Raw genomic sequence first — 26406 nt, 5'->3', positions numbered from 1 at the left:
TACTTTGAGGAAGAAGGTGACAGGGCACCAAGCTGGAGGCTGTGGACCCTGGAACCAGGGTCGTGGCTCAGAATATCATCAGGCGCCTTTGGCCCTTAACCGGGTGAGGTCCTGTGCTGGTTGATACCCAGAGTGGACTGTTGCCTTCTTTGGTCTGTGGACGGGATGTGTGAGCTGGTGAGTTGCCCCCTGCAGGCGGGTCTTGTAATTGCAGGCACTGGAGTTTTCTGTAGCCAGGAAATACAGCCTGAGTTCCAGGCAAGGAGGGCTGCAGGGAGCACTTTGACCCCAGCCAGTAGAGTAGATTTGGCTGCTGACAGCTAACTGGTTACCCTTTTCATCCTTCCCCTCCCAGGCAGGGAACGCCTCTCAGCTACGCAAGCTGTCAGATCAGTGAGGGCTGGTTTCATTTCAGTCCAGGGTGGCACATACTGTGTCTCTCAGCATGGCACTCCAAACAAGTCCTCATCGTCCCTCTTAGGAGGACAGAGGACAGGCACTGTGCTATTGACCTGTCCCACTGATGCTGCAAAACTAAACAAGAAATCCCTGACAAGCCACAGCATAGAAGACAATATTTACAAACCATATATACATGATATGGGACTTGTATTCAGAGCATATTAGAGAACTCTTAGACCTCAGTGCTAAGGAGACAAGCCAGTTTTTTAAAATGAGCAAAAGATAGGGGTGCCTGAGTGGCTCAGTCGATTAAGCATCCGACATCAGCTCAGGTCATGATCTCACGGTTCGTGAGTTCGAGCCCCGGCGGGCTCTGGGCTGACAGCTCAGAGCCTAGAGCCCGCTTCAGATTCTGTGTCTGTCTCTGTCTGCCCCTCCACTGCTTGCACTCTGTCTTTCGCATTGTCTCAAAAATAAATAAACATTAAAAAAAAATAAAAATAAAATAAAATGAGCAAAAGATTTGAATAGACACTTCACCAAAGAAATACAAGTAGCTAATAAGCACATGGGAAGATGCTCACGGTCATAGGGAAATGTAAACTAAAACCACAGTGAGGGGGCACCTGGGTGGCTCAGTCGGTTCAGCATCCAGCTTCGGCTCAGGTCATGATCTCACAGTTTGTGAGTTCCAGCCCCACATCAGTCTCACTGCTGTCAGCACAGAGCCCACTTCAGATCCTCTGTCTCCACCCCTATCCCACTTGCACCTTCTAAAAAATCAACATTAAAAAAAAATAAATAAAACCACATTGAGGTTCCACTTCATGCCCACCAGGATGGTGATAACCAGAAAGGTACACAGTGACGACTGTTGGTGGGGATATGGAGAAATGGGAACCCTCAGACACTCCGCTGGTGAGGATGTGAAATGGTTTGGCCACCCTGGAAGACAGTTTCACACTTTCTTAAAAAGTTAAACACACCCGTACCACGTGACCCAGCAGCCCTGCTTTTAAGTATTTATTCCAGAGATATAAGAACATGTCTGTATAAAGACTTGGATGTGCCTGATAAACATAACACGTTCATCCATGCGACAGAGCGCCATTCTGCAATAAAAAGGAATGGAGTACTGATACAGGCAACGATAAGGATGAACCTCAAAAGAATTATTCCCAAAAAAAGACACCAGGTGCAAAAGATTACAGGTTGTATCATTCCACATGTGTAAAATTTCTAAGGCAAAATTTGGAGACAAAGCCTAGCAGGGGTTTCCTGGGACTGGGGATGGGAGATTTGCCTGAAGTTGATTCCAAAGGGCCTTTGGGGGGGGGGGGGCAGCAGTGTTCTGCAACAGTGGCAATGCTGATTTACTAAAAATCCTCAAACTTACAGCAAATGGATTGTACAGTGTGCAGATTTTACCTCCATTAGGTTGTCACATAGGTGTAATTGTTCCCCTGGGAGCACCTGCTCCACACCCCTCTCACACAAATGCTGGTGTTTTCAAGGGTTCCATCTAGGCCTTCCTCCCTCACTGCATACACTCCCTCTTCCTAGGCCCAGGGGCCCTTCCATCAACAGCGCAGTTGATGTCTGGAACTGCCTCTCCGTCCCCACTCTTGTCTCCTGGCCTCCCTCTATTACTTTCTGTCTGAGTCCCCAGTGTCCCACACTCTACGCTCCACATCCCGAAACTGAATCTATCACTTGGGCTCCCAAACTTGTTTCTCTTATTTTATGCCCTGCCCCAGTGAGAGGTGCCACCCTCTCTGCCCTGTGGCTAGGACAGAAACCACCATCTGGTTCCCTGGCCATATCAGTAAGATGACATTCTCTGTCCGTGGAGTTTCCTCATTACCTCTGGCCACCTGCCCCACCCTTCATCCAGGCCCTGGGAGTGGCCTCCTCCCTGGTCCCTACCTCCGCTCTCCCTGCACCCCACAATTCTCCCAGCAGTGAGCTGTTTTTGGTGCCCCATCCTGGCCTGCAGCACCCTTTGCCCCAGTTGACCTAGTAAGGTCTGCGCAGGGTCTGCGCAGGTGGTCGGCACTTCCCCTAGCCCCACCCTTCTCTGTGCATCATCCTCCTGATAGTGATGGTACGTTCATCTCTGCCCAGGTCACCACCCATAGGGTTCTGCTCACATAGAGGCTTTAGCCAGGATTTGTCAAATGACCAGGTGAGCACATGTTCTGACAGGTGCTGGTTCAGCTGTACCACGGGGCGGAATCTGCACGTGAGGTGCTGGGGCCCATGCTGGCCACTGGTGTTTTGCTTTATTTTTTCCAAATTTTTATTAAAATTCTAGTTAGTTAATGTGCAGTGCAATATTGGTTATTGGTTTCAGTGTTGTGTTATTTTGAAAAGAAACTTAAGACTTTTTTTTTTTTTCTGATTTTGAAAATGTCAAGGAGCAAGAACTCCTGTCCCCTTCAAGGCCAACTAACAGGAAAAAATTAAACTTAATAGCACACACGCTGGGAATCCACACAGACATGGAAGTCACAAAGACAGGCAAAATGAGGCATATATGTCATCCTGAACCTAGGAGAAGGGGGCAGAGGTCTGGGGCTTCAGAGGAAAGGAATGCACTTCACAGGACGACAGGAAGAGCAGATATTTAGCAACTAGATGTTTGCCCTGCCTCACCAGTAGGTCACTCAGATTAGATTTATCTCTGCTAATAACCCTTATTCTGGGAAAGACCCCCCAATTTAGATTCTTCTGTGCAGTTTCAGGAAGGGCAAAATTTCTCTTGAGCCCAGATGGTCTTGATTGCTCTCAGCTCAGAATGATCTTGTCCCAGTGGCCCGCCCATCTTAGGGCAGCCTGCCCTTGGGCCCCTACAAAAATAGCCCCTGCTTCTGATAGAAAATTCGGGTAATATGGAAAAGTACGATCACCTTCCCTTTGTTGCCCTCCCACAGATCTGTACTGTACCCTGGAGGTTGATTCCTTCGGTTATTTTGTGAATAAAGCCAAGACTCGCGTTTACAGAGACACAGCTGAGCCCAACTGGAATGAGGTGAGGCACTACTTCCAGGCAAGTCTTGTATGTTGGCCCTGGCTGGCAGGCCAGGATCTTTTCCATGGGGAGAGTCTGAACACCGCCCCCACCCCACCCGCCCTGGGCTCCCTAATGTCTTTCCTCGCAGGCAGCCGCCTCCGCCTCCGCTGCCCACATTCCACCAGCATTCCAGGAATCTCCTGGGAGGAGGGGGGGCGACCAGTCCAAGAGATTTTATCTCTGTGTTCCTGAGAATCCAACCCCCTTCACTCCCCATCACAAAGAAACAGCCTATTTTTCTGGAGAAGGTTTTGGAAAAGAAACTTAAAAGGGTTTTTTGTGCTGCCTTTGTTATTGCTTAGTTTACTTGGTAGATTTCCATACTGTTTTTCCTCGGAAGTTGGAATGAGCCCTGTAGCCCTCTTGGTTTCTGGAAGCCTGGGGCTCTGCCGGGGGAGGGCTGGGGTAGGGACCCTACTTGCCTGTCCCGAGTGTTGGATTTGTATAGTTTGCTGCTCTGTTCTCCTTCACCTTGGAGAGCTGTTGTGTAACTTGCTCACCATCTCACCTTGAGCCTTTGGGAGTGTGGGAATGATTATAGAGTAGCCAATATTGATGAAGTCCCCAGATCTGTGAGAATGCCATTTCCCAGTTTCTGGAGTAGCTGTGGCCTAGGAAAGCCTCATGCTTGAGGCTGTGGGTGGAAAGCAAACCACCTGCTCCCTTGGAGAAGAAGAAGCTAAGACCAAGTGGCTGTCTGGTCCACTTTGGGTCATGTGGCTGGTAGAGCCATGGGGCCAGCACCCAGCTCTCCTTTCTTGGCATCCATGACTCTCATCGTCAGATTTGCTGCCTTAGTAGGACTGGGGCACAGGGAGCCCATAGGATTGCCCAATCATTATAGCTCTGGGCATCTGTGCAGAAAGGGTGATGGCTGCCGTGACAAGGGAGCATCACAGCCAGACGGATCCATCAAAGGCTTTGCAGAGAGTAAATGAGCATGACCTGACAGGGGCAATGAGGGAGGGGTTCTGGAGGCACCAGCAGTAGAGGGCTCAAGGAACCCAGGCATGGAGGATTCCAGACCAGCATCACCTGGTGGCCACCCTGGGTGTGCATATGGATCATCAGGGCTGTTACACATTCCTGGCACACACACACCCTCCCCACCCCCATGCAGGCTCAGAAATATCTCCTTTCTTTTCCCCCACCCTCTTCCATTTCCCCACCGTGAACCTGTGCCTGCAAAAACACTGGTGTGAAATGTAGAATTTACTGAAGACATCATGTGGTGATGGAGGAGAAAGTCAACACCACACATCCCACAGCAGACAACTCGAAAACCTATAAGAACGGTTCTTTCCTCTCCTATATCACCTCCATGGGTCGATTTCCTTCCCCGCTTTCAAATAAACTTAATTTATAGAGCAGCTTTAGGTCCACAGCTTTAGGTCCAGAGCAGAAAGGACAGAGATTTCCCATATGCCCACTGTCCCCAAACATGCACAGCCTCCCCAACTAATCAATGAACCTACACTGACATCATTATCACCCAAAGTCCATAGAATATCTGCATTTATAACCAGCACCCATGAGCTTCTGATGCAGGGGGAATGGGGACTGCCTTTTGACATACTAGCTTAGGGAGTTTGGATTCAGTGTGAGAGGCATTCTGAGCTTCCAGAAGCATCCAGATTGAGCCACAATGGGATGCTCACAGGGAAGTAGCTTCTGAGGGTCTTTGTCACAGGACTAAAGTAAGCAGGGTCTCAAGTCATGGGTCCTTTTGGGGCAGCAAGGAAGTCATTGGACCTGTTAACAAGGGACTTTCCTTTCTTGGGGCTACAGGAGTTTGAGATCGAGCTGGAAGGCTCCCAGACCTTGAGGATTCTCTGCTATGAAAAGTGTTACAACAAAACAAAGATCACCAAGGAGGACGGCGAGAGCACAGACAGGATCATGGGGAAGGGCCAAGTCCAGGTGAGGCTGCCGCCCTCCTCTGCCCCCTGCAGAGTCCCTCTGCCACCACCGCGTGCCCCCCCCCCCACCTCCGACACAGCTTCGTACACCTGCCCCTGAACCCGCCCACACCCTCCTCCAAATGCTCCAGTTTCTTTCCCCATTTGACCTTCTGGGACACTGAGGTTGCCTGGCTCCACAGGTTGGGAGTGGTTGGGGGAATTCCTGCCCCTCTCTCTGTTTGAGTGCCTGTTATGCCCCATCTTGCCCCCACAGGAAGTTCAGTTTGACTTGTTTTGCAGCGGGGGCCTCAGTTCCTCCATACCCTTAGTTAGCAAAGTCCAAAGGCAAAACGGTGAGGCGGTGCTGTGGGCTGCAGTTAGCAGTTCAGAGACCATCTCAAATTGGAAAAAGCACAAAAATCCTGGAGTCTACCCACCTGACATCTTCTCTATGGCTTCTAGACCCGGCTTCCAGGGGGTGCAACTGCATCCCTAAGCAGGGCAGACACAGCACACACACCCCCCCCCCCACCAGAGTTGGCATAGAAGCCCCCTGATGGGCTAAGAGTAAGTGTCCATACAGGACGAGCAAGGGAACCCCAGGTCCTCAGTGAAAACCATGCAGGCCCTCGGTCCTTCAGAAGCTTGCCTAGCCACTGGAAGCCCACCATCAGCCCTTGTGCTTCTTGGCAGACAGGAGCTGCGCCGCCTGCCTTGTGTTTCTCACGGCCTCACCTGTGCAGTTCTGTGCCCCATCAGGGGAAACCCTGATACACACATTCCTTACAGGGCATCTTACCAGACCCAGCTGAGCAGTTTCCTCCCTGCCCTGCCCTGGAGGTGGGCACTGACTGTTCCACTCCTTTCAGACCCTCAGATCCTTCGACAAAGCCTCCAGCAGGAGTGGGCTGGCTGGGCGTTCCAGGTGTCTGTGGGAGAAAGGGGCTCTCCATGAAGCCCCACCTCCCTTCCCTGAGGGCAAGAAGTAAAATTCTTTTTGTGCTGAAATACTAAGCGGTAGGAATGAAGGAGAAGGATGAGTCTCCCCTGAGTAATTGGGGAGGGCCCACATGCATTCATTCAGACCAGCAAGTCCTCCCTGAGCAGTGGCTCTGATTCCCTCTGTTTCACCAGGTCCTCAGGACAGTTTTCACGCTGCCTGTTTCCCCACCCTGGAAGCTTATTAGGGAACTCAGTGGCTCAGGGTCTCCAGGGACCCACTCCCACCCCATACCTTGAGACCAGATCTAAAAGTAAAAATGCTCCTCTGACCACCTTATACCTGGCCCCCCCGCCCCCCCCCCACCACCTACCTGCCAGCAGACATCACCCAGCCAGGGGGCAGACACTACCCCCACACAAAGACACAGAGAAAGGAAACTAATGAAGCACCTCCCCACCCCCGCGCCACATCCCATACCTTCCTAGGAGAGCAGGTCCAAGGCTTCAGCTGACCCTACAGACAGGACCTGGGGCTGGACTCTCCTAAGGTGGGCAGTAAGACCAGCCTGGGGCAATACTCCAGTGAGTCCACTGAAGTGTGGGGTGCATGTTGGGGGGATCAGTGGGGCAGCCTTGCCCAGCATAGGGAAAGCAGGATTCTTGGCCCCTCTCAGAAGATGTAACTGGGGGTCCCAAACAGACCAGGTTTGCCACTCACTGCTGATAAAATCCAAAGGCACAGAGAGGAGTGGTGGTGAAATAGGGAATTTATTTCAGAGAGGCCAACACTGGGAAGACGGGACTAGAATCCCAAAGACTGTCTCCAACGTGCCAAAAATGCTTCCAGGTTCATATGAGATAAGTGTGGGACAAAGGTCGGTGGGCGTATGCAGGTGGGCAGTGATGGTCAGGTGAAGCATTGTCTTGGGGTCAGTCATGTCGTGTCTTGCTGACATCAGGATAGTCCTTATTACTTGAGGGGTAGCTTCAGTTCTCAGGGGATGCTTTGCCTGCTAATTCTTTTGCCGTAGTTAAGAGATAAGCTGGAAAGAACTTCATCAGTGAGGAAGTACGGACTGAGATTGTAATGGAGGTAGTTGAAATCCTCTTTCAATGGGCAGAGTCTGTGTAGGCCAGCTCCTAGTCCAGGGGCACTCAGTGGATGTCTTGGACCTGAGTCCTACCTGTGACTTAGATGCTAAGGGAGAAGGAGATGGTTCCTCCTTGCTTCCCATGAGCCTGGCACACCATTGAGCCAGTTGTAGGGTCTTGGTGGCAAAAGGCTTCTGGGTGGAAGAAGCAGAAATGAAAGCTAGTGCTCTTCAGTTGTTCCACTCTTAGGGTCCTATCCAAGGATCTTTGACAAGCCAGGTACCTTCCCCAACCAGGGTCACCCCCATGAGCTGAGCATGCGTCGCATCTTGACCGATACGTACACCCACTGCAAAGTTGGGGTGATGCTTGGGAATGGCTCGCATGCCCAATGCAGACATTCACCACTCTGCAGCCCCCCAGTGTCCTTGAGACATTGACCCCCCAGTGTCCTTGAGATCCAACTCTGTATTTCCACATAGATTGCGTTCACCTTCTTGGCTTTACGGAGGATCCCATGGATTGAATCAACCACATCGTTGAGCCATTCTGCTCTTAATGGACACTAAGTTTTCCAGATTTTGCTATTCTGTGAGCATGCTGGTGCTGGGCATCTTTGAAAACTGATATGTTTTGGCATTACTGGGCAACAGTCACAGCTTGGGCTCTGCTCTGCTGCTTCACAACTAATGTGTTCCTCTTTCTACCCCTCCCTTCTCCCTTTCCATGCTTGCATCTGTTCCAGCCCGGGCATCCCTTCTCCACACCCAGCCCTGACCCCCATCTTGCAGAGCCCAATGGCAATCTGAGGATGCAGACAGGCTGGGTGTCTGGCCCCTTTTTTCAGCCCATTACACAAGGCTAAAGGAGGCTCAGATTCCACCAACCTTTGACTCAAATCATCCAAATTCTCCAATAGGTGACTCCTTCCAATAATCCAGGAGGCAGTGAGATTTGAACCAGAGCCTCTGAGCACTGGTGGGTAACTGGGGGGTCTCAGTGGAAGAGAGAAAAGAACAGATACTTGTCCTCTTCTTTTATTGTATTGAGACCTCTTTGGAAACCCTTTGCCACATTACTGCCGGATATAAACAAAATATTCCTCTGTGCACATAACCTGAGCTCTCAAACACTCTCGGACACACGGACGTGTCAGATGAGCACCCTGTCCTGTCCCAGGGAAGAAGACAGCAAGTGGTGTTATGGGGGCTGGCTTGGGGCATTTCTCCAAACTCTGGCTGTTCTCTGCCCCTTTCCGCCATCTAGCCCCAGTCTGTGTTTCCCCTCACAGGTGCTTTGAGAGGTGCTCCTCAGCAAATAATCTCCCTTGCTTTTCCTTCAGTAGGACAAGATGGGACAGGAGTAGAGGACATGGACTGTATTTAAAAAGAAAAAAAATTACAACCTCATTAGAACAGAAAGGTGAACAATATTCAGTGGGATACAGGTATAGGGACCACTGCAGGGGGGTTTTGCAGCAGGGGAGAGAGATGGACCCCCAACTCTGACTATAACAAGGGAAGGGGGAATTTATAGACAAGGAGCAGGGTGTGGGGTGGTGGGGGGGGTGGCGGTCATCGATTGGAAGTTACTGAAAGGAAACATCAGGGGTAAGGGAGATTCTGGCTAAACCTACCTAATGGGCAGGCCAGGGCAATCAGATGTTACTGGGGGCTGGGGCGGGGGGAAGAAATGAGGAATCTGGTTAGACGTTGAGGGTAATCCACTATTAAGGATATCGAGGCAGGGTTTTTGCTAAAATTGGGCTCTTAGGGAAATTCCCAAGAATGAGGTCTATTGGAAAACAACTCAGAGGAGCCCGACTGGTTTGGTCAAGGGGAGACTCTGTCCACTTCCTCAGCCCCAGTGTGCCTCCTGTGACCTGGGGCAATTCATCACTGCCTGTATAAACTTGTTTCTTCAATGTAAACTTTACTCGGGGGCCACGAAGCCGGATGTGGAGGCCTTCAGTGTCAGCTGCCACTGTTATTATTACTCATTGTCGTCACTGTTAGTGGAGAAGGCAGGCTCTGGCTCCACTGCTTCGTCTGTGTCTGCTTCGGTGGAAGAGATGAGTGAATGGAAAGCCTGGCCGCTGAGCAATCATTAGCCAGGAAGGAATCCCAGCATAACCCAAGGTCCGTTTGTGACTCACAAAGAGTAGGCAGTGGCCAGCCTGGCCCCTGAGGACCCCCATTCCCGTGGGGAGGGGGGGGGGCTTGTTTACAAACCCGGGATCCCCAATACGAGTAGGAAGGAAGTCAGAGGAAGAGCGGTGATGACGCCCTGTGACCCTAGCCAGGCCTCTTTCTGCCTCCCCCAACCCCCACAGACATTGTTTTCTGTGTGGGGCACCCTTAGGGGAGGGTATTCGTGACTCTAGGGGGGGACAGCCTTCCTGAGTGGGGGCTTTTCCCAATAATACCAGGCACCTTCCGAGTATGCCATGTGGGACAGACACGTAGCCCTGTCCATCCTGTTGCTGGGGTAGGGGAGGTGGGAATAGCATGGCCTTCTCCTGCAGGTGCCTTCCACCCCCACCTGCCACATGCTCTTTGACTCGTAAGTTTAGTGGAAAGCCCTTCCTGTGAGGTGGAGAAGGTGCAGCACCCTGGGAGTATCTGAGGGGGCCCAGGAGAAGCCCACAGCTGGCCAGAAGGGCAGAGGCCAGGCAGGTCCCTCCAAGGGGCCAGGGACAGAAATCAAGTTTCCAGCAAAGCTGCTCACATGCCTGTCTGGGCACATGGTGTCAGAGTCATCTGGGGAGCTAGGGCCTGATTTCCCAGAGCTGGGGTCCTAGATCGGTCTGGTTTTACTGCCTTACATGATGGTGGTGAGCTGAGGGTTTAGGAACCACTGGCCTGAGTCTGAGGTTCCAGCTCTTGCTCTTCAGATGACTTGGCAGATCCCTGCTTCCCCTCCTAAATGATGCAGTCTCCATGAGAGGAGAACGGAGGGCTGAGCCAAAGTCAGCTGCTTAACTGACTGAGCCACCCAGGCACCCTTCTCTTCTCCATTTTCAAATTTTCTGTGTTGTTTGAACCCCCTACCCTATTCCTTCTTAGTGATTAACTTTATATCAAATCCTAGAATATTGTCATCTGCCATTTCTCCTGATATTTTATGTGTCTAGCTGGGCTCACGACTCACGTTCCAATGGGGACGTCAAAGTTGATTTTTTTTTTTTTTTAAACATTTTTTTGTGAGTCTTGGTTGAGACTGGGGCCTCAGATCTCTGGTCTGACCCTTACTTTATTCGAAACTGGTACTTAGGGCTGTCTGTATGTGGTTTCCCAAACTTCTCTGCCAGCCTGGGTTGTTTGCCTCACGCGTAGAAACCTGGTTGAATACAGACCGAGAGGTCCAACGGTGCCCCTTTCCAGGGGGTGCCCTGGCACCCACACTCCAGCCCTCACCAAGACCTCACTGTAAGGTCTGCCCACTCACGGGCAGTATCCTCATTCGACCACCAGTTCTGTGGCACTTGTGCCCCAAGAGCCCACTGAAGTGCCCAGCAACAGCTGTATGAATGTGGAGATGCCACCAACACTTGGACACGCACGTGTGCAGCCACAGCACTGAGTATGCCAACCCGAAACTGGAAAGAAGCTAAGTGCTCATCAGCTGGTGAGTTCATAAGCCAAGTGTGATATATCCGTATGAAATACTATGCAGCCAGAACAAAGGAGGGACATTCTGATACACACTACATGAATGAAACTTGAAGACATAAGTGAAAGAAGCCAGACACAAAGGGATAAGTAATATATGATGACACTTACATGAAGTATCTAAGACTGGCTAATTCCTCAAGACTAAGAGTGGAATAAAAGTTACCAGGGGCCGGAGGAGGGTGGAAATGGGGAGCTACTGTTTCACAGATACGATGTTTGGGATGATGAAAACGTTTTGGAGATAGGTAGTGGTGGTGATTGCACAACATTATGGATGTACTTAATGCCATTGAACTGTGCACTTAAAAATGGTTAATTTTATGTTATATATATTTTACCACCATTTTTTAAAGAGTTAGCATGTCATGGGGTGCTTGGGTGGCTCAGTCAGTTGAGCGTCCGACTTCAGCTCAGGTCATGATCTCACAGTTTGTGGGTTCGATCCTCAGGTTGGGCTCTGCGCTGACAGCTCAGAGACTGGAGCCTGCTTCAGATTCTGTGTCTCCCTCTCTCTCTGCCCTTCCCGCACTCACACTCTGTCTCTCTTTCAAAAATAAATAAAAACATTAAAAAATAATACTAATAAAAATTAAAAAAAAAAAAAAGAAAAAACAGTTAACATGTCCACAGGGTACAGGAATGGACATGGGAGCCCAGACCCAGCCACTTGCCCTTTCATGAAATCCCTCAGCAGAATGACAGTCAGCCCCTGCTCGGTGCAGCATGGTGGAAAAGCCACTTTCAGAAGTCTCTTACAGCCACCCTTTGGAGCCTCGGCACCCTCACCTGTAAGAGGGCAAACGTCTGGCTCTCAGCAGTTCCCAGTGACCAAATGCTCAGTCTGTGCCAATATGTACTGCAACACGTGTATATTAAATATGTTTATACTGTATGTCTTATAAACACATGTCTTGGCCCTGAGATACCACAGCGAATGAAATAGACAAAAGCCCTGTCGTCGGGGCTGGTAGGAGAGGCAGACGTCAACCGAAATAAGAGTAAGAGCTGTGGTCAGGTGGGAAGGAGATGGGGTTTGGGGGAGATGTGGTTTTCAGTTCGGTAGTTGGGTACAGCAGGTACTACTACAAGGGTACCGAGAGATCCAGCCTTTCATTACAGGGGATTATCTCAGGGCCATGCACTGTCCACCCACACAGCCATTCACTGTGCCAGGGCCTCCTATTATTGGGGGGAGGGATGCCTTCCTGCGTGGTTGGGGGTGCGGTGCTCAGAGATGAATGAGGTGCAGCCTGCATTGGGGGTGAGCAAGAGGAGAAACCAATGTCCCCTCTTAAACCATCTTGGAGGGAGCAGGTCCAAAGGGTTTTTTGCATCAGTAACATAAAATGGGTGATGATTGTTTTTAACAAACATCTGAGGAAGATTTTTGGCTGTAGAAGTTACGAACATGTAAAAACATGTGAGCAAATCCTTCTTGTACAGATTTCCCCAAGATTTGTCCTGAAGAAGCATACCACTACCACCGTGGAGAAAGTGTGGCCACGTGACCTGGACCCTCCTTGCTCAACTGAGGTCCCGTTTGGGACCCTATCTTTTTTTCTTTAGCTGGCATACCATAGAATGCATCCATTATAAGTATGCAATTCAATCATTTTTGGTAAATTTACAGAGTTGTAGAACAATCACCAACAATCCAGATTTAGAATACAGTAAAACCTTGGTTTGCAAGCATAATTTGTTCCAGAAACATGCTTGTAACCTAAATCACTTGTATATCAAAGCAAATTTCAAGAACCGTTGGCTCAGTTGTGATCATGTGACATTTGGCATCACGTACTACTCGTGTTGCAAGACATCACTTGTTTATCAAGTTAAAATTTATTAGAAATATTTGCTTGTCTTGTGGAACACTCGCAGAACAAGCTATTTGCAATCCAAGGTTTTACTGTATTTCCATCCCCCAAAATGATTTCCTTATTCCCATTTATAATCACTCACCATTCTTACCCCCAGACCCAGGCCGATCTGCTTTTTGTGTATAGATTTGCCCTTCCTGCATGTTTCATGTAAATGGAATTATTGTATATTTATGTAGTCTTTTGCAACAGGCTTCTTCCCCTTAGCAAGTTTTTGAGCATCCCGCACATCATAGCAAGTATCAGCCCTTCATTCCTCATTATGGCTGAATCATATTCCATTCTGTACATTCATTTACCACGTTTTATTTATCCATTCACCAGTTGATGGACACTGGGTTGTTTCCAGCTCGGGGCTATTACCGTTAACGCTTCTGTGAACGTGGGCACACAAGTCTTTGTGTGAATGGATGTTTTCATTCTTCCCGTGTGGAGACCTGGGGGTGGAAATGCTGTGTCGAGCAGCCAAGTTTAGCTTTGTGAGGAGCTGCCCTACTTTTCCAGAGTGGCTGCAGTATTTTATATCCCTAACGGCAGAGTCTGAGGGCTCCTGTTTCTCCACAGCCTAACCAACACTTGTTACCATCTGTCTTTTAGATCATAGATGTCCTGGGCAGTGTTCCTTTATCCTTTTAAGTGATGCTGGAGCCTGGTGGGGATCAGAGAAAGGTAGCAAAGAATTAAAGATGTGGATGCTAGAGCTCAGGAGAACAGATTGTGACAACAAAAGCAGAACCGGGAGACCAAATTTCCCTCCCGGAGAGATTTCTCCGGGCAGCTCTGAGAAGTCCCATTCCAGGGAGTAGCTTCTAGTGCAGACATGGAGCTCAGTAAGGAGCTCTGGGGAAACCCTGCTGGACCATCCTGGGCAGTGACAGTGGGCACAGGGGGAACTACAGTCTACACGGAGGCTAATGAGGAGGGAATGGGCATTGCCTCCTGCGGACTGTTTAGTCCTGCCTCTCAGGCTCAGGGTAATAATGCCTGGTCCTCAGCAAAGCCACCTGGGCACAGGGCCGCAACCATCTACCAGCCCCACTTACCCACTGTTGTTCCTTCGAGGCCCCTGCCTCACCCAACCCCGAGGAGACAAGCAGGAAACCATCCCTTCCTTCTGAGAACACTGAGTGTGAGCAGACACCCCCCACCCACCCAGTCCCTGTCCAGTCCTCCAGCCCCCCTGCAGCAGGCACATTCCTCACTGAGACCTTGAGACCCCAAGGGGCGCCCACAGGCATCAGAAGCACCATTTCCTGGTTCTCTCCACTCTGTCATCTATTTTTCCAAATCCCAGTCCCCAGCTTGTTTACTTCTCTGGTCCTTTAAATAGCCACATGAGAGCGCGTGCCAGCCTTGAATTTCGTTTGGGACTGGACTGCACTGAGCCTTGGGCTTCATCATCGTGTTATTCTTCATGCTCCTTCCGCTCTTCTCGGCACAGTCTGTTCTTTGGAGCTGAGCCAGCATGGGGTCGGTCTTTCCCACTGGAGCTGCCGCGAGTCCTGGGGGCTGGGTGAGGAGCCGCCTGGCAGCGCCATGGCCCAGATCTGCACTCTGGAGGCCAGCTCGTGCCACAGCCTCTGGGGCCAGGTAGCAGTGGGGCTGGACATTGGTGCTGGTGGTGGATGATGGCACTGAACCCCCCCCCTCCACTGGGCTGGCCATGCTCTGGGAGGGGGGCCACAGGGTGTTCTCTGCTCGAGTCCAGTCGAGACTGTGCAAGCTGTTATTGGTGTCACTAGCTGGTGTGGTACTGGCTCTGGGGAGGGGGTCTCTAGAACATGTACAGCCATGAGACAGACTGGCCAGGCAGACGTGTGTTACTCAATGTCTCCAAATGCGCCCACAGGAAACCAGCCACTTGAGAAGGAAGTTTGGCTTTTCTGGGCTTTAAAGAAAACTGACACGCTGGAGTTCCCGTAACCAATAGGCTGTTGGTGGGGGGACGGGGGTTTATTTTCCAAACACACACAAAAAAGGAGAATCCAGGGGTGATCGGAAACTTTGACCTTGGTGAGCCAGGCTGCAGGGGTGGGGCTTCCCGAGAAGCGTGGTCAAAAGGCAGTAGAGGCCGGGAGTTTGTCACACTACTGTCCATCTGCGCTTCTGTCTGGACGTGCTCCTGTTAGCCACATCGGCCTCTCAGAACAGCAGGGCCAGGGATGCGAGAGACGCCATCTGCCCCCACCGCCATGCAGGGCCTCCTACGGTACTTCCACCCTAGCCGGGCCAGCCGGAGCCGACTGGCCTCTGCCGAAAAGCACCTGTGTGCTCGGGGCACGGCCATGTGGACCCACATCCGAAACCTCATCTGCAAGGGCAAGGTGGGCAGATGGGGGTGCCATGGTCTCCTGGGTGGGCCGTGTAGGACCAGGGGTCCCTCTGCCTGTTGGCTACATTGAGGAAAGGGATCCAGTGATTACTGTTCCTGGGAGGGAAAGGGAAGGGGATTTCCTGCTGAAGCTGCTTCTGTGTCTCCTTTAAAGAAAACTCCTGGTGGCGGTGTTGAGCTCTCCCTTTCCTTAGGAGCCGGAGGTATGATGTCTATCCCCTTCCTTCCTGAGAAGCCAGGGCACAGGAGTTGAGTGTGATAGTCTGGCAGTATGCCCCCCCCCCTTACCTTTTCCCACCATACCTTGTCTGGTTGAGAGCGAGTTAGGGCCCTAGCGTCATCCCCCTCCTGCCTCCCCCCGGAGGAGGCTGTTCCCTGAGCTGGATGCCTAGGATTCACTCTAGCGGGGGAACACTAGTTGGGAGGTTTCCTTTTCTGAGTGGTTTGTGACTGACTGGTCCCTGCTGACAGGCCTTGCCCCTCAGGGTGGGGTCCCCATGGCCCAACAGTATGCCCACCCCCAAGAACTTCCAGGGACAGATATGGAGCAAGAACCTGTAACCACACAGCCCCAGGAGGGAAACACTCTGCCACCCTTTGTTTTTCTTTGTCCTTGTGTCTGTACATTTCAAATCTTTGGAGATGTTAACCAGTAGGATGGTGAAGGGGAGGTAAGGGGAGCCCACACCCCAGGAGTGCCTGTGACGAGCCTCCATGCCAAGCAGTGCAGGGATAGAGGCTCTGGTTGCACACAGCTGAGAGGTAGCAGCCACTGGACCTTGTTTTCTCACCTGCACAAGGTCCACGTGGCTGTCATCTCTTGGGTCCCTTGCAGTGGATAAACATGGGATGCCTGTCCTGAGCACCCCACTGGACCTGGCACTATGCTCAGTACCGTCGTGTGTGTGTGTACACACAAATTTGTGTGTGCAGAAATCACGAGACACGGACCCTGCTCTCAAGTGGTTTGCCTAGTTTCAGCCATGCATCACAAGGCCCTGTATGAGGAACACCAGGTTACATGGTGTCAGACAGTGGCTCCTTAACTTGGCTTTATACCAAAATCACTTAGGGAGGTTTCTAGTTAAGTGAACCCCAGATCCCACCCTGAGCTGTGAGTGCAACTCTGTGAGTAGAACTCAGGGAGCTGTTTTTTCAAACAAGCTCTTCCCAGGTGCTCATTTGTCCAGCCCACTGGTGTGAATGTGTGCTCCCCAAAACAGGGAGGATGGAGACCTCATAGATGGGGAGAGCTTGGCCTGAGCACAAAGTTGGGTATGTTACAGCAGCACAAGCTGTCAGGTGAGATGGGGCAGCATGGTCCCGTGGGCCGGCACTCAGACAGTACTCTGTGGGGTAGAAGTCAGAGGGCTGCAGAGGGCCTTCCTCCAGCCCTGTCACTAGCTGTGTGGTTTGGAGCTGGGCTCTGAATCCTTCTGGGCCTGACTCTGAGCCATAGGACTGGCCTGGACTGGAGACCCCCTCCTGCATGGGCTCCTACAATTAAACCACCAGGCACACACAGGGAAAAAACAGTTTCAAACTCTTGGTTGGCACACCTTCTGAAAATTACTATTGAAACGGGGTTTCCCAAAATATTTAAGCTGACAGCTCGGCCTCCACTGAGCTGTGTGTAGCACCTGTGATGGCTGGTGAGGGGGAGCAGGACAGCTGCTGCCATGGACTTGAGCTCCCATCCAGAAGGCACGGAGGGAGGAGCAGGGTGCAGGGCCCAGAGCTGTCACCAACTCACACCAGGGGTGAGTCTGGGACACATGAAGCATAGGAGAGCTCTCAGTTTCCAGGGGTTTTCTAGCAGGTCCCCTTTCTGGACCCCTCTCAGGTGCCAGCAGAGGTCCGGCTCCAATTCTGACTTAAGTGTGGAGACATCACAGGCTTGGGCTGCTTGCTGCCTGGCAGGATCTCTGCACAGCCCCCAGGGCACCTAGTAATCATGACTGCTTGCTTTCAGCTGGACCCCCAGGCCCTGCAGGACAGAGACTGGCAGCGGACTGTCATCGCCATGAACGGGGTATGTTGGCCCCTACTTTTCCCAGAAGATTAGGGTGGCCCCCATTCCTTCCAAAACAGTCCGAAGGAGGCTAAGCCTGAGCTAGTGTGTGAGGTGGGGCATGGCTGCAGGAGGCAGCGGTGCTGCAAAGCAGAGTCACTATGAACATTTGGTGGCTGGTGTCATAGTCACCAGCCAGGCACTGAGCCTCCCTCCCCAAACAGTGATCCAGTGGTACCACCAAGTTAGGCAGGGCCTCAACCCTGGGGTCTGCCTGTAGAAATGGAGATCCCTGATTAGTTTTCAGTGCCCCAGAAGGATTTAAATCTTTAAAAAAGAAAGAAAAAAGAAACAAAACAATTACCTACCAGGAGAGGTCTGGGCATATATAACAAAATATTACATTTGATAGATAATTCATGGCTTTTTGTTATGTTACTTTCTATGCTTTTCCTCTTGTTAACTATTAAGAAAGAAAGAGAAGCAGTGGGGATTAGGGTGGGGAGCAGTGTCCTGCAAGAGCCAATCTTTAAATCACCCTGACTGTTCCTGGCCCTTGCTGAGTTGGGCCAGGGGGCTGCCCTGTGCTGGGATCTTAGCCCGCTTACCTGGGGAGGGGGATGATTTGCCAAGCCCCCAGGGCCTCTGGGAACTCAGACTGTGAGTCTCAGAAGGGTTAGAGGGCTGTGCTCCCTGCCTCCCCCTGCAGATTGAAGTGAAACTCTCCATCAAGTTCACCAGCAGGGAGTTCAGCTTGAAGAGAATGCCTTCCCGAAAACAGACAGGTGTCTTCGGAGTCAAGATTGCCGTGGTCACCAAGTGAGTGGAGAGGGGTGAGGGCTCATGCATCTCTCATCCTCAGGCACAGAGGGCACCCCGTCCCACCCCCGCCGAGCAGGTGTTTCTGAAGGAAAGAGCAGGCAAGGGTCTCCACTCTCTGCGTGGTCCTCTGAGCACAGGATGCCTCTCAGGCCAATGGAGCACTCAGTGTGCTTAGCTGCCTCCTGTGTTTACCTAGAAACTTGTCCTCATCAGTTCAGGAATGTCCTCGCCCCCTCATGCAGGCCAGCGGGCTGGCTCCCACACTACCACTGGAGCAGCACAGAGTCAGGGTCTTCTTCCCTGGCTCTGAATTTGTCACAGTCAGGGTTCCTGTGGCAACCCCAGCCCCTGGGGCACAGGTCACTTGTGAGGAGAAGTTTGTATGCTGGTTTGAGAGCAGTTCTCAGGGACACAGGCCTCTTCCTCCCAGAATCCATTCACTTCCCCTGTTTGGAATCCAGCCGGGCCCCTGACCTCAAAGGCCAGAGCCTGCGTCACATGTCCCCCGGACACCTAATTGTATCCAAACACCACTCCCTGCCCCCAGCTGCACCCCAGCCTTCCCTACAGCTCTCTGGGTGGACCTGGGCTTGAGCAGAGAGGACTGTGTCAGCAGTTACCCCAAATAAGCACCGCTAATGGGGGTGGCTTGGGAAGGAACTTTGCTGAGCTCCCGAATCCAGTTGCTAAACTAGTCTAAAGCTGACCCTCCAAACAGCACATCTCCTATTTTTAGGGTACTCCTACTCTGGGAATTGGGTGTTGTTAAGATGTGAGCAAAAAGTGTTTAGAACCACAGGATTCTGAGTGCTGAGGTTAGGCAGCCCTGTGGGGTTGTTCATCCAGCAATCCAGCAGGTGTTGGAGTGCTGCTATGTACAGGGCTCACCTCTTGCTCAGGCCTGGAGGGGTCAGGGTTCACCTCTCACATAGCAGTCTTGGCAGAGCCAAGCCTGGGTCCAGGACTCCGCAGCCACCTATTAACCCAATGCCTGGAATGTTTTAACTGACTTCCTATGGCTGATAACACCTAGGAAAGCCTCCTGACCTTCTCTAAAGATCACATATAACTCACAGGTCATCTGACTACCTTAGAAAGACCCTAATAAGATCTAAACAATGGTAATCATGAACTCTGAGAGCAAAGGGAAGGCATGCAGCAGGAGGGTCTGTGTACGCCCACACCCGGGGGTCTTCATCACCCCCATCTCTAGGCATCCAGGTGTGCAGACAGTTGATGGGTCCAGCCCTGTGGCCTGAGCCAGGGGCTGCCAGGCACTGAAGGTGCTTCCCCTCACCCTGCAGGAGAGAGAGGTCCAAGGTGCCCTACATCGTGCGCCAGTGCGTGGAGGAGATCGAGCGGCGGGGCATGGAGGAAGTAGGCATCTACCGTGTGTCTGGAGTGGCCACAGACATCCAGGCGCTGAAGGCGGCCTTTGACGTCAGTGAGTGTCGGCCCCACGCGGTGCAGGATGGGGTGTGGTGTGGTGACCTTGCACCCTCCATGGTCAAGGCTCCTGCTGAGTATATTAGGCTCCGTACATTTTCTTCACTTCTTGTCTGATTTTTCCAGTGAAAAGAAGAGGGAGGGGTGAGAGGAGGTTCCGCAGAAGCCCGTTCTCCTGTCTGAGCCACATGTGCATGGCTCTCGTGGAGTTGGCCCAGGGGCTTATGTGGGGCCGCCCCACCTCCCACTGGGGCTTGGCCTGCTTCACAGGGTAGGAAAGAGGTGCCGACCAAAGCTTTGGAGTCAGTGTGGTCTGACTTCTAAGTTGGTGGAACTACCTCAATACCCAGATGAGGCCACTGAGACCCCAGAGGCTCCTCAGAGTAGAAGGTGGCAGAGCCAGGACATCGTGCCTGGATACTCTTCCCTCCCTGGTTTGTGACACAGAGGGCCAGTGGCCACCTGAGGCCAGAGGGAAGACACTGGTTTAAACTGTAGAGTGGCACAAATAATCCCGGTATCAGAAGATGCCTGCCGTCAGGTAGTTGCTGCAGAGCGTAGCCACCCAACTCCTGCCCGGGCACCGTGTCTATGATACCTCCACTGGCCTTGACAGCCTCTCGTGGTGGCTCTGCTGCCAGGCCTCCCCTTGCCCAGCAAGGGAGGGGTCGGGAGGACGCCTCCTCTGCCAGAACTGCTGGCATGCTTGGAAGAAGACACAACCTGCTCAAAGGAGGAACCCCAAAAACCATCTGCCTGCTATGGGCTGACTTGCCTGAGGCAGGGAGAGCAGAACCCTACTTGGTCTCCGTGAGTAGGTAGGTCGTGCTTCATCTCCACGCTCCTTCCAGATAACAAGGACGTGTCCGTGATGATGAGTGAGATGGACGTGAACGCCATTGCCGGAACGCTGAAGCTGTATTTCCGTGAGTTGCCGGAGCCCCTCTTCACCGACGAGTTCTACCCCAACTTCGCCGAAGGCATCGGTGAGCATGGGAGGTCTTCCCAGCCCCTCCTGTCCAGTGGTGCTCTGAGGTGGGAGAGATGTCAACAGCAAGGTGAGGGTGAGCTGCACCCCCTCCACCATGGTCCACCTTTGAGCCCAAACTTCACAGTGGCAGTGGACCAAGAACCTAGTTGGTCCTAGAAGGCCTTTGCCTATCCTCAAAGGGCCTCCTGCTGTCCCCATTCCTCCAAGGAGCCCAAAAGGGTGAAAGGGCTGGTACCACTGCGGCACACCGGAGTATGGGGTCCTGGAGGCTCCTTCCTCCTCACTGCAGTGCCCCTCTGCTCCTCTAACCCCAGCTCCTGGTCCCGTCACATAGGGCTTCAAGCCCAACCTGACCCTAGGTCCTCCTGGAGGGTGGTGTCCGAAGTGGGGGTGTGGGGGGACAAGGCAACTGCAGCTTCCACACCCAGCCTCCAGGGCCATTCATTCAGCAGAGGACCCCCAGGGTATGCAGGGTGATGAGGGAACTTCCAGGGCCTTGAAACCTTCCTGCCCTCACTCTTCATGCTTCAGTCCATGCTCAGCTCCTCATGCCTTGGGCTCTTCTGAGCAGAAGGTGGGAATGGCCAGGTCGGCTGGGAGGGCGGTGATGCCTGCCACCTCCTGGCACTGGATCCTCACTGGGGGCCAGTGCTATGTGGGCCAGGACAATGATGGGCCTGGACTGCCCTGAGAGCCCCAGGAGGGGCCTCCAACTTGGTCATGACCCTGAGAATAACACCCCTCCCAACCCCCTGCAGCTCTTTCAGACCCCGTTGCAAAGGAGAGCTGCATGCTTAATTTGCTGCTGTCGCTCCCAGAGGCCAACCTGCTGACCTTCCTGTTCCTTCTGGACCACCTGAAAAGGTAACCCCAGCTCTTCCTCAGGGGCCCCCAGGCAGCAAGGCACGTTCTCTTGTGGCCCACTGGCTCCTAGGCCCTAGTCACACTCCATGGCTCCTAGGGCCCTCTCCCCCCACCCCTGTCTGTGGTTACTCATCCGTTCTGGGTATTGCTCCACGGCCTTAAGGGAAGAGTGAAGCGCTTCAGCCATGGCCCGTGGTGTGCCTGGGCTTCCTCCCCGCTCCAGGTCATGGCCCACAGCTGGCCCAGCCACCTGCCAGCCCCAGGTGCTCTTTGTCCTAGGCCCCTCCAACCCAGAAGAACCGGGGTGCAGTCTGCTTCCAGCACATCCAGGGGTGGGGTGTCTGTGTTGTGGAGCCAACCCAAGGCAGAAAGGGGTGGCTCCCACTCTCACATTCCCTGAGCCACCCTCCAGAGTGGTCTGGCCCCTCCACCTCACCTCCATCCTGAAGGCCGTGTCTCAACAGCACCCTCTGCTTTGGCCCTCTGCAGGGTGGCAGAGAAGGAGACGGTGAACAAGATGTCCCTGCACAACCTTGCCACAGTCTTCGGCCCCACGCTGCTCCGGCCATCAGAGAAGGAGAGCAAGCTCCCTGCCAACCCCAGCCAGCCCATATCCATGACCGACAGCTGGTCCCTGGAAGTCATGTCCCAGGTATGAGCAGAAACAGGCTCCAGCTCATGCCACCTGATCTCAGAGGTGGCTTCTGCCTGGCCCACCCAGGGTCCTATGGGTTATTCCCATCCAAGGTGTACAGGGGGAGGGGTCCAAGGTGCTGAGAGAGGCACTTGCCTGAGGCCGTGTGGCTGGGAGGGGAAGGGAGGACCCAGGCCACTGTCCTTCTTTCTGTTTCTTACTGGGGCTTCTCAAGGCCTGTCTGATATTTTCAGGGGCCTTCAGATCTCTTGGCGGGAGGGGCTCGTGTCGCCAGCACACTCTGCAGCTGTGAGCACCCCTCTGAGCCACTTTCCTCTTTCCTCCTCCCTGCTCTGCCCCGGCAGGTCCAGGTGCTGCTGTACTTCCTGCAGCTGGAGGCCATCCCTGCCCCAGACAGCAAGAGACAGAGCATCCTATTCTCCACTGAAGTCTAAAGGGTCAATTCCATCTCTGAGAGGCCAGCAGAACGGCCTGGAAACCTCCTGGAAAAACGGGCTATCCACAGAGTGGGAACCGAATCTTCTTGAGGAGTAATTAGGCCACCCCGCCCCCAAGGGCTGGACTACCCTTGTCTAGGGACTGCCTAGAGACAACTACCCAAGGCAAAAGGCTAAGTGGCCTGGGCAGTTCTGGACCCCGCCCCCGGCCCCTGGGCCTGTGAGCTTGCAAGGAGCCTCAGACTGTGGTTTTCCATGCTGCCACCAGAGGGTGCCCCAAGCCAGCATGCCTCAGCGCGCAGCAGGCCTGGCCGTGGGACCAGGTGAAGGGAGTGGTTTCTACGAACTTACCAGAGTTTAAGAGATTTCTACTGGAACGCTTGTCAAGATGCACCCTCTCCAGGGAGAAGGGAACGTGACCAGATTCCCTCACTATCGTGTCTTGAATAAACACCAATGCTGCTTCATACCGTGGGGGCCACAGCCCTGTCCCTGTGTGGGTGGGGGCTTTTCAGTTTCCCTGACTTAGAAATTTAACTCTGTTTGTGTAACAGAGTTTGAAAAGCTAAGTCAACACTGTGTAGCGTTTGACCCCTTTCGCCTCCTTCCTTCTCCTTCTTTCTAGAAGGAACTCTGTCCAGAAATGGGTCTTCCTATTCTGTCCTGTTGCGTTGTTTTTGCTGTTCATGTGCCCCTCAGAAGGCAGCTCCCCGTGGAGCCTTGTAACGCCTGTCTGTCTGTCCAGGACTGACACCAGGGGGAGGGAGGCCCAGGCTGCGCACTTTATGGCTTCTTCTCCAGGGATAGTGACCCTGTCCACTGCCTGTTGGGCACAAGCTCTCCTCTTTGGCTTAAAAAGGCCTCAGTCTTTCTGGCTTCCTCCAGCCTGTCGCCCCCTCTGCCCACACCCTCCCTCCCCCTGATCATCCCCCGACATCAGTCACTTCATTCTCTTGCTCTCTGCTGAACAAACTCAGTAAACTTTTGTAAAAGTTTCCTCTCGGCAGCAACAGCTTGCTGACAGCTCGTTTTAAACTTTGATCCGAATAGCCTTTTGATACTTGAATATTTTTAAGTTTTCTACATAGTTTCTAATTTTTTTCCTAACAGATTCAGATAACTAATACGATATTAGAATGTACTCCATGGACAATTCGTGTCCCAGCGGCATTTTGTCTTCCTCTACACGCCAACTGTTTTTGTCAGGGGCCGGTTCTGAAGTCTCCTGAGCGTCAGGAATGTGGGGGGAGGGGGTGGTTAGGAGCAGGGGGCTGTTCCACTGGCCAGGCTCAGGGTGGGGTGCTCCTGTCCTGGAGCAGGTAGAAGGACAGGGACTGGCAGCTACCTCCCCTCCCTGCTCTCCAGATACCGGTACAGAAGCCAGGACATTCCTGGTAACCCTCCTGACCATCCAGCTTGTAGAAAAGAGAACGAGGGAGGCCGCTAAGTCTTTTGAAGAAATAGATCTATAAACAATTGCATCCTTTTTTTTTTTTTTTTTTTTTTTTTTTTTTTTTTTTTTTAAGAGAGGGGTTAGGGCAAGGAGAAAAACCTTGAGAAGCCAAGTTTCCATGCTGGTCTTGCAAGAAAAGAGAATGTAGTGAACCAGAGGAGGAAAGCAATAGTGTGACTCAGGAAAAGGTGTTTGCTTGTCACATGATTACACCAGTAACGGTGGCAATGTCCCATGATCCCTCCCATGTCCTGGGTGGCAGGGGTGGGGGTGGGAGGGCTCGCCTGACACGTCAATAGGCAGCTCTTGCCCAAACTCGCAGCACATGGGGGGACATGTGCTCTCCAGCCTCCCCTCTGCTTGTGGACCTGCTGAAGCAGGGTGGGGGTGGGGAAGGGCAGCAGAAAACAAAGTCTCTTAAAGGTTTTATGTCCACATACCATATTTATTTCTTTGTACTTTTTCCTTGCGAGGAGAGCAGACCCACCATTTTAAAGGAGTGTGGCTCTCCTGGGGGTAGAGGCAGGGAGCAGGGTCCTCTGCCCTCTGCACATTTCTGGACTCACTGGGTTTCTTAGGCCTCCAGCTCTGGGCCGCCTCTGGCCTGGCTTCCCAGCCCCATCCATCTTAGCATCCCTCCAGCCCTGCAAGGGGAACACACTCTGCTTAGAAAAGCTACACCCAGCACTCGTTTCTGTTCCCCTGGTGTCATGATTTGCATCTGTCGCATTGAAACTGGAAAGCAATATATCAGTGTCTGTGCCAATTTTCGTTCCCTCCCCCTACCTCCTCCCCCTTCTTACTTTTTATTTATATAGAATGTGTGCTGTTTGATGACAGAATGACCACTCTTCCTTGTGTAGCTCTAAAAGCGCTCCTTCGCCGGGTCACAGTGGCAGTGGTCACTGGCCGCCTCTGTCGCCCTGTCTCACACACGGGCCTGGGGGTTGGTAAAGCGAGCATAGGGCAAATAGAGTCCTAAAGCCCAGAGATGACCTTCCACGAGGCATGGCTGCTGGACTCTGCAGCAGACGAGAAGCCTGGAGCAGGGAGCTTGATCTGGCCCCCGAATCTGGAGCAGGGAGCTTGGCTGTCTCTGCAGCTGCATTTCTGCTTTGGGCCCAGCCATCCCTATACCACCGTGGGGGAAGCGACTGCTGACACTTTCATTAAAGTTACCTGAGACTACTTGTGTCAGTGGTGATTGCTCCATTCAGAAGGAAAAAAACACGATCGGAACCTCTGGGAGGGTCCCCGAGCTGCTGGGTGGGAGCTGGGGGTGGGCAGCAGAGCTGGAAGCAGCAGCAGGCGATGTAGAGGGCCCGGGTGCCCTGGAGGCCACCTAGGAGGGCAGCGCACACCACAGTGAAGAAGCCAGGCCCAGTGGTGTCTACGTACCACAGGCGGGCACCACAGGCAGTGTTGGGACGTGAAGCAGCAGAGCAGGAGCTTGGAGCCCTCTGGTTTAGGGCGGTGGGGGTACCAGCCATGCCAAGCCCAGAGGCAGGGAGGACTCCAGCCCCCACAGCCTGGCCCTGCACCGGTTCCTTGGTCTCTGTGGTTTCCGCTGACACCAAGGTTTGGTGGTCCTGCCATGTCTGGCCTTCCTGCTGCCTGCAGGCATGGGTCTCTCTGAGCTGCCACCAGCCTTGCCCTCAGGAAAAGTCTGTCCAGTTTACAGGGAAGTTGTGCCCAGGGCGGAGACCGGTGTAGGACTTGGGGGAAGCTGGGTCACACTCATTTGCCACCCCCCTGCGTCTCACCCCGAGACCCTCCTAAGGGTAAGGCTCACCTCGGAGACTGCAAGTGGCCAGTGAAGGCCTTCCTCAGACCCCCAGGGAGGAAGGTCTCCTCGTCGGCTGCCTGGTCTGCTCCCGAGGGTGGGGGCAGTGTGGTGTGTGGTCCTCTGCCTGCCCTGTGATTCTCCCTCTGGCTGGCCTCCCAACACTGCTGCCTATGGGGCATCACTGCGGCCGTTTCACTGGCCTGTGGTGACCCGGAGGAGGTCACACCGAGAGTGCAACAGGATGCCCTGGGATGAGCCTCCCCCCTCAGAATCTCCAAAGGCATCAGAGCCCCCTCCCACAGCACCCCTCCAGCATCCCCTCCCACAATATCCCCCCACAAGTCCTCCTCCCACAGTGTCCCCTCCTCTCGCAGGTATAAGAGTTGACATTGGGTTTTGCCTGCATTGGAAAAGCTTCACCTACACCATGCCATCTGTCTACTCTGACATCTACCGATGAAGAACAGGCTCCCACTGGCCCTTGTCCGAGTATTCGACCCCTAAAAGGCTACAGTTAGTTTTCTCTGTCCCTACAGTCATGGTCCTGTTTGAAAACCAATAACAATAACAAAATGTTTTATTTTTTTAAGTTTATTTTTGAGACAGAGAGCATATGCACAAGTAGGGGAGGGACAGAGAGGGAAGAGA

At 52.8% G+C, this 26406-nt stretch overlaps 1 protein-coding gene across 1 annotated transcript in view; it reads left to right on the top strand.

The window, feature by feature from the left end:
* Positions 1–25160, top strand: part of BCR (BCR activator of RhoGEF and GTPase) — a 127432-nt gene extending 102272 nt beyond the window's left edge. The window contains exons 15-23 of the mRNA XM_007092344.3: positions 3336–3433; positions 5264–5395; positions 17266–17325; positions 18014–18123; positions 19431–19570; positions 20424–20558; positions 21322–21427; positions 21917–22079; positions 22427–25160. Of these exons, the coding sequence (XP_007092406.2) occupies positions 3336–3433; positions 5264–5395; positions 17266–17325; positions 18014–18123; positions 19431–19570; positions 20424–20558; positions 21322–21427; positions 21917–22079; positions 22427–22516 (1034 nt within the window). The 3' untranslated portion in view covers positions 22517–25160. The remainder of the gene's footprint in view (positions 1–3335; positions 3434–5263; positions 5396–17265; positions 17326–18013; positions 18124–19430; positions 19571–20423; positions 20559–21321; positions 21428–21916; positions 22080–22426) is intronic.
* The last annotated feature ends 1246 nt before the right edge of the window (positions 25161–26406 follow it).

The sequence above is a fragment of the Panthera tigris genome, chromosome D3 (assembly GCF_018350195.1).
Source record: "Panthera tigris isolate Pti1 chromosome D3, P.tigris_Pti1_mat1.1, whole genome shotgun sequence".
In the NCBI taxonomy this organism is placed as follows: Eukaryota; Metazoa; Chordata; class Mammalia; order Carnivora; family Felidae; genus Panthera; species Panthera tigris.
The sequence above is the reverse complement of the archived record's forward strand: the minus strand, read 5'-3'. Positions and strand labels throughout refer to the sequence as shown.